This window comes from Nanorana parkeri, unplaced genomic scaffold (assembly GCF_000935625.1).
Source record: "Nanorana parkeri isolate BGI_ZX_2015 unplaced genomic scaffold, ASM93562v1 scaffold63, whole genome shotgun sequence".
Classification (NCBI taxonomy): domain Eukaryota; kingdom Metazoa; phylum Chordata; class Amphibia; order Anura; family Dicroglossidae; genus Nanorana; species Nanorana parkeri.
This window is the reverse complement of record NW_017306331.1, coordinates 726,453-733,952: the sequence shown is the minus strand read 5'-3', so window position 1 is coordinate 733,952 and position 7,500 is coordinate 726,453. Positions and strand designations below refer to the sequence as shown.

At 44.5% G+C, this 7,500-nt stretch overlaps 1 protein-coding gene across 1 annotated transcript in view; it reads left to right on the top strand.

The window, feature by feature from the left end:
* TTC7A (tetratricopeptide repeat domain 7A) overlaps window positions 1-7,500 on the top strand; it is a 277,635-nt gene that overhangs the window by 52,086 nt on the left and 218,049 nt on the right. Inside the window, exon 6 of the mRNA XM_018576308.1 lies at window positions 6,439-6,517. Coding sequence (XP_018431810.1) covers window positions 6,439-6,517 — 79 coding nt within the window. The remainder of the gene's footprint in view (window positions 1-6,438; window positions 6,518-7,500) is intronic.

Here is a 7,500-nt window from a genome sequence, read left to right as displayed (position 1 = left end):
TGGGGAGAGAGAATTGCAGGGCACAGAGCTGCCCGCTCCCTCTGGTGATTGTCTGCCCAGACACAAATCACAGGAAACTTGCCTACTGCCTCCGCTCTCCTGCACTGGGCTCAGCTAGGCTTGTTCTAGGCTTCCCCTGGCTGAGTCTCCCTTTGTTAAGAGTCTGTACAGATGCTTATCAGAAGGAGTCAGCCAAATGTCATACCAGGCAGAGATGATTTATTTATGTATTATTATGTAGTGCAGGTGTTTATATAGTGCCGACAATTTATCACACATGCGCTAAAGAAAAAGTGTCTGAAAAACACCATTAGTTCTGAAAGCTGCAACCAATATTTAAAGAAGAACTATTGGGAGAGTAAAATGTACTCTTCCCTATAGTTTGAGCTGGTGTGTGACACAGAAGCTCTCACATGCCGGCTCCATAGCTCGTGAATTGAGCAATCACAAACTGCTGAACGCTCAGCTTGCGGCTTCTCCATGCAGAGAACAATGAGTGTGTCCCCTCCCCTCTCCCTGTTCCTCCAGAGCTCATTGGAGGGACAGACAGGCTAGTGGGCGTTTACAGCTTTCTCTAGAGAGACAGAGTCAGCTGTCAATCAGGTAGCTGGGTGGATCCCAAAAATATTGTCGGGATCCATCCCGGCTGCAACGCGGCTCTGCGTTTTCAGCATAGAGCGGGCAGTAGCAAACTGTATATGCTAACTTACATTTATTAATGTACTCCTGTGACCCATAAGAGAACTTTAGTCGAAAAAAGGTTTGGCCATAGTTTTTTTTTTTTAAAGCTCTAAACACTAAAGCCTCCTTGACATGGCCATTATCAAACCTTGTCTGGTGTTTTTCAAAATCTAACAGCTTTGGCACATGTTTGGCAAGCATTTACACAGCATTCATGTTGCGCTAGCACAGCTTTCCCCAAAGCTTACTAAATGCTCCTCGAGAGCCTGGAGACACTTTCTCTGAGCAGGAAATGTATTTTTAAAGAGGTGATCTTGCCATGCCTTTACCTTTGTGTAGGAGCTTTACCACATTGAATACGTAACTTGCTATGCCGGACAATGGCTGTTATTTCCTCTTTTTAATCTAATTAGGCCATTGTGGGGAAGGTTTTTTTATAGAAAGTATTCTCCAAGGGGATAAAACTCAGCAAGCATTTTTCAAATGTTACATGCATTTGAAAGGTATTCCAATAAAATTCTAAATCATTGGTAACCTACACCTGCAAAGTGACAATCTGCTCCTGTGTGTGCTAACCTATCTGCCACAGTAATAAAAACAGGAGGCGGCGTACATTAAGCATTCCTAAAGCTAGAGCACCACTTATCAAACACCTTCACCTGGAGCTTAATTAAAGTAGATCTGAAGATTTTCCAATTTAATGTAATTAAAAAAAGTTTCCATAGGTTTGCAAAACTTGATATATTTGGAGTTTGAAATCTTACAAATCATCTTAAAAATTTCCTATTCAATAGGGGTCCCCATTGGCCAATGATTTGGTGGGAGGTATCACTTCTCAGCCTTTTTGCTAACATCAAGTATACTTTCTGTTCTTATAAGTCTACCAGAGAGGCTGTCGCCCTCAGTTTGGAGGATGGCGGATTAGTATTCCTTGGAGTATTAAGTGGTTGTTAGGGAAGGGGGTTATCTTTTCCTACTTGGTCGATTCTGGACTGGTGCACTAGGCTTGTCCCCAGTTGTAGCAGTACCCCCTCCCCCCGGTGCTAATGCCTTCTGGTAGGAAACGGTGCTACCCTTGTTCGGCTGGGGGGCTGAGAAGGCAGAGACCATGTGGTGCTGTGCCCCCTGGGGATGACGTCCCAGGGGTGCCAGAAAATCACTATGGGTTTGGGACCCCACGATGTGTCACTGGCACAAGGTCAGGGCACTCAAAGCTTTTTTCTGCACACGCTTTTGGGCAAACCGGAGCAATTTTTTTCTTTATTTACAAGGCCTGCCATGTTTCTGGCAATTATTTATTTATAGCAATTTTTTTATTGCACAAGAACTTTTTACCCCACAGATGATAGGAGGTGTGGGTTCCTTTGGGGCCCATTCTTATGTCTGAGAAGAGGTTCTGTGGCGTTTTGGGTCTATTTCTTCTCCCCACCAGGAGTCTCTCTTTGGGAGAGCCCTCATCAAGTAATTGGTGGATAAGCTTTGGCTGGTCCCTAAGGATCAGGTGGACCAGGGTACCATGTCCCTGTGAAGAGCCTTGTGCCCTAGATTCAGGGATTTGAGTCCCTTCGTCTTTAGAGGAGGACCACAGTACCATCATGCACTTTTTTGTGTGGTTTGATTTCAAGCATTAACATGTTTTTGGTCACAGGGGTTTGTTTTACAATTGAGCTTCAAAAAAATTTAGTGAGGTCCATTACAACAAGTCTATGAGCGTCATCTATGAAAAGTACCTGTATTGCCAATAGCAATCAGACCAATGATATGTCCCACGGCAACTTGCTAGCAAAAGAACCGCTGTAGAGGGCAGAGAAATACTTATTTCTCTGGTATCACTCATTTACTGGCCTGTACAGTGAAGTGTCTCTCCCTTGCTGGCAAGGAAATTTCTGCAGGGTTTCGTCAGCAAGGGAGTGATGTTGTGGTTGGTGAGGCAACAGGTCAGTAATTTCTCTGTCCTTTTTAGAATAGAATTGCAAGCATGACACATGTTAACCTCACTTGTTCTGTCTTGCTCCAGTCAATGATAGTTCTATCATGTTTGATCATAGGTTGGTCTTCCAAATGGAAAAACATCATTACTAAAAGCTGAACACAAGAGGGCAGCCTTTGCTCATGTCAATACATGGAACCCACAATCCTTTCTGAGCTATATCATTTTTAGGTTTAAATATATCCTATCCTTGCTGCCATATGCTCAGTACATAACTCCCAATGGGTTGTAAACATCTTTCAAGACTTTTTATTTTGTCAGTGATACTTGCGTAGTTGTTGAGGCTTTGCTACAAAATGTGTTAAGTTTATTTTCTACCAGTGAAGAACCTAAAGTAAAAATAGCTGCTGCCCAGAGCAGCCAATCATTTTTCTTGTTTCATTTTTCCAGAGATTAAAAGACGAAAAGCAAACTGTAAAAGGGAAATGTTTGTTTTTAATAGTGAATTTGTACAATAAAGTCCAGGTGCATCATTACATGGTACAATTACCCGGACTATACAGAACAATAACATCAGTGGATATATAACAGCGTTATGTGATGACAGGATTCATAGATTTAAGTGAATAAGAGCAAGAATAAAAAACTGTAAAGTGGTAAGTGGTAGAACTGCGGCAAGTGGTAGAACTGCGGTAGAACTGAGGTAGAACAGTGCTGTATACATGGCCACCATGCTTTGCATTGAAGCAAAAAATAGAGAACCTGCTGCGTTTCACAGGTGGTGCTTCTTGTCAAATGCGTCAGTTGAAGTGAATGGCACCGTGGGTAGGTGGTTGCGACTTGGTATTGCAATACAAAATCCAATTGGGACAAAACAAAAACCCCTGCATTCAGGAGGCAGCAGTAACGCCTGGCAGCCACTGCTCCACCACCCTCTGAAAAATGATCCACTGCAGATTATTTTTCAGAGGGTGGTGGAGACTGCAACCCGTGTGAATGAGGCCTAACAGTGTGAGGCTGTGTTAGGTATGAGGTGTTATCAATACACAGTAGACATTGATAAAGGAAGAAACAGGTACATGAGCGCCTCTGTAGTTTAACAGAACCCAGATAGTAGGAAAACCGATGGGCAGATTGGTGAGATGTTTAGTTGAAGAGGTCCACATTATCAGCATATGTATAAAACCTCACCAGGGTTACAGGTACCAGAAAGTGAAGCTCCAATGTGGCAGCCCTTGGCACTGACACCAAGTGTCATACACTGTGTGGGGTCTGAGATATCCGACTTGGTCATAATGGAAGAGGTTTCACAACTAAAGTGGACTTTGCATGAACAGTGTTGGATTTACAGCTGAACTCCAGGTAGATATAAAAGTCACAAATTAATGCAAAACTTAATTATTACTACATCATTACTGTACATAGGTAAATTAGTATTTTTTTTCAAAAGCTAGCAGTGTCTCAACCTCGTTATCATCCCATTGCAGTATACTATACAGTCTGTACAGCAGAGCTGAGAGAGGTGGAGGGAGAAGCTGCACGGTGTGCTGCAGTGCAAGGAGAATGCTGATAGGAGGAGAGAGCAATGTGACAGGGAGACCAGCTCATCAGTGTGCTGCCTCTCCTTTTACTGTCTTAGCACAGGGTGGGAGTGCGGAGGGGACCTGTAGGTTAAACTGAAACTGCAGCAATGAAAGAATAGGTCTTTTCCTCTGCTAGACAGGGCTGTGTTTTGGACAGTACTCCGTACTATTCAGTGCTGTATGGACAGAACTGGAAATACTTTGACAGGTATAACAGCTCTCATATATCCATCTGTGTATTTAGCATTTTACCTAGGGCTTTAGGGCTCATTCACATGGGAATACATGCTCATTCACACCATGTAAGGTAAACACCAGCTGGATCTCTGTGTCTAGGAGCTGCAGGTGTTGCATCTAGCCTGTCTGTACAGATCAGTGTCAGGCTGCGGCTGTATGATGGTGTATGATGGTAAATATTGCTCTGAGTGTATTCATTAGTACAAGATTGGATGCACGCCCCTGGACTCACAGTTTGCGTTCAGGGATGTACATCCATACCTGTATGCAAGCATACACCCATGTTACACAGTGTTTACCAGCATACAGCCTCAACCTGTCATTGATTTGTACAGGTGGGCTGGACACAACACCTGCAAGCTTCCAGGCAGAGCCGTAGCTAGCTTGTTTTGTGCCCGAGGCAAGAACAGAAAATTGTGCTCCCCAACAGACGTGTGCAGTATGTGACATCATGCACCCCGCCTCCAGTAATATGTGTGCATGAGTGTGTGTGTGTGTGTGTGAGGTCTAAACAGACCCCTGACATTTCCCTTTTGAAATAGAAAAAGAGATTGAGGACACAGAGTCCCCTGCAGATACCGGTGGGGGAGAGCAATGGGGATCCGATGAGAAGCTGGAGCCTGTGCCGCTCCTCTTCTCCTTGCCGAGCCGGCTGCCTGGTGCCCCTGTTGCCAATGGCGCTCTGTGCTCGCCATTGGCCCTGGCTGCGCCCCCTCTCAGCTGCGCCGGAGGCAAGTGCCTTACTCGCCCCATGGTAGCTACAGCCCTGCTTCCAGGTACAGACATCTGGCGGTTTTTAACAGTACACAGACCTCTGTGCCCAAAAGAATGAGCCCTTGTCAGGATCCAGAGCACCCCCAGGTGGCGCTGGAGCCAGGTCCTGCAGTTCCTGTGCTCACCTGCGGGTGTCTCCAGCAGCCAGGAACTGTAAGGAACCTGCAGCTCCAGTACTCACCTGCGGGTGTGCCCCAGCTGTGACTGATCATCCCATCACCTGGTGCTTCCTGGGAGGGTATTTAAGCCCTCCCTGCAGTCAGGAAGCTGGCTCAGTATTGCGTCGCCTGCACCTTACTGACTCCCCTGGCTTGTGCCTGCTACCTGAACCCTGCTACCTGAACCCTGCTACCTGAACCCTGCTACCTGAACCCTGCTACCTGAACCCTGCTACCTATCTGCAGACCTGTCACCGACACGGCTTGTTACCCGACCACTCTCCTTGAATCCTGTTACTGTACCGCGCTGCCCTCCTGTTAATGACCCGGCTTGTACCTGACCACTCTTCTTGTATCCTGAGGCCTGCCGTATATCTTCAGGCCTGTTACCCCTCCTTGTTGCTATTCCCCCTGGCTGTAGGTGTGTGTTTGTCCCAACGGTGGGTTTGTTACTTCACTGCTAAACCTGTGGGGGGTTGAGGGGGTTTGTAGTTTTGTTGATGTGTAACAAATAAACTGTGTGCATAGAACCCTATCCTGTGTGGGCACATTAATTTGGTCATCCTGCGTGGGTACCTGCATGTGGTGTGAGGACGCCTGTGCATGGTACCCTGACAGCCCTTAAGCACAGTGCATCTCACAGCAGAGAAGCGGTGCACATAGGTAAGACTTTTTTTATGCATAGCCTCACCAACGTGATACCTTGAGCCTGAGACTTGAGCCTGATAAGTAGGATTGCCACACTAAAAACTCAAATTTCAATTGTGGTGTTTCTACTCTTCCTACTTTCCAAATCCAATGTAAATCTGTATGCGAGCTGCCTGCCCGGTTTTAATACACTTCTCTCCACCAACTCCATGCTTTCCTGGGAAATTAGACCTGGGCATCCAGCTCTACCTCCCTACCCTTAAATACAGAATAAATAATTAAGTGCTAAAATCCCAGGTACTTATAAAATAATGAATATAAATGGAATTTATAGGAAACATCCATGGCTCTGTTTATATTTTTCTTATTATTCAACTAAGTTATACTTTTCATAGCAAAGCTTAATATAACATTTTTTCCCCCCCAGAAACATTTCAAAAGGAATCAAAGAACTCAGAGCTGTCTTACGGGTTGTAGAGACAAAAGCCACACAGAATTTCAAAATGGTAAGTTTAAAATAAAGATAAAACCTCAGTTTAAATATTTATGAACTTAAATGAAAAAAAGACCCAGAACCATGATCGTTTCCCTTTAAAGGTAACACTGTGGCCTGGCATGGCTGTCATCCTTATCCTTGCTTTGTGACTTAAGTTGGCCATACACCAATAGAATTTTGTATGACAAAAATTCATTTTTGGAATGTTCATTTGATTTTTGGAGTCAAATTGATGATCGATTTAGGCCGTAGTGATGAAAAAAAAACAAAGGAGCAGCATGGAAAATGTTTCTATAATGAAATTGTAACAGTGAATATTTTTTTTGTTTGAGAAACTCCATTCATTTCAAAATCGAATGGTAAAATCAAATGACATTTTGAACAGCATCAGTCAAGTCTCTGGTGAGATTATCCAATGTTCTGACATGAAAATTCAACAGTGTACAGCTTAGTCTTCATTTACGCTTGCACTCCTGTGTTCAGATTATCTAAACGCAGCGGCCTTTGTCTGGGGGATGCACAAAGTTTAGGCTTCTCATATCACTTTTTCTCGCTTTGAGAAGTGCCCGCTTTAAAGCAGATTTTGGATGCACATAATTTAATTTTCTCTAAATGCCGCTTAAGTGTCTGTTCACACCTAGGCGTATCGAATATGCGCGTTTGTCGTGCGTTTCGTGACGCACATTTTTACCGCGGTTCGCGGTAAACAAACGCGCGACAAACACGCGTTTCCAAGGGCTAATTGGCTGTATCCCAATGGAATTGCGCGACAAAAGCCCCGCAAAGAAGCTCATGTACCTTTTCAGGCGTAGGCCGTTTTTGTAGCGCATTCATGGGCTGAAATACGGCAAGGTGTGAACCATACCCATAGAAAACAATGGTATTTTCATGTTTGAGCGTTTTGTAGAGCGTTCGTAGAGCATTGAACGCGCTACAAAACGTACAGGTGTGAACCAGGCCTAACTGAATGTCCCATCTGAATGATGACATTGA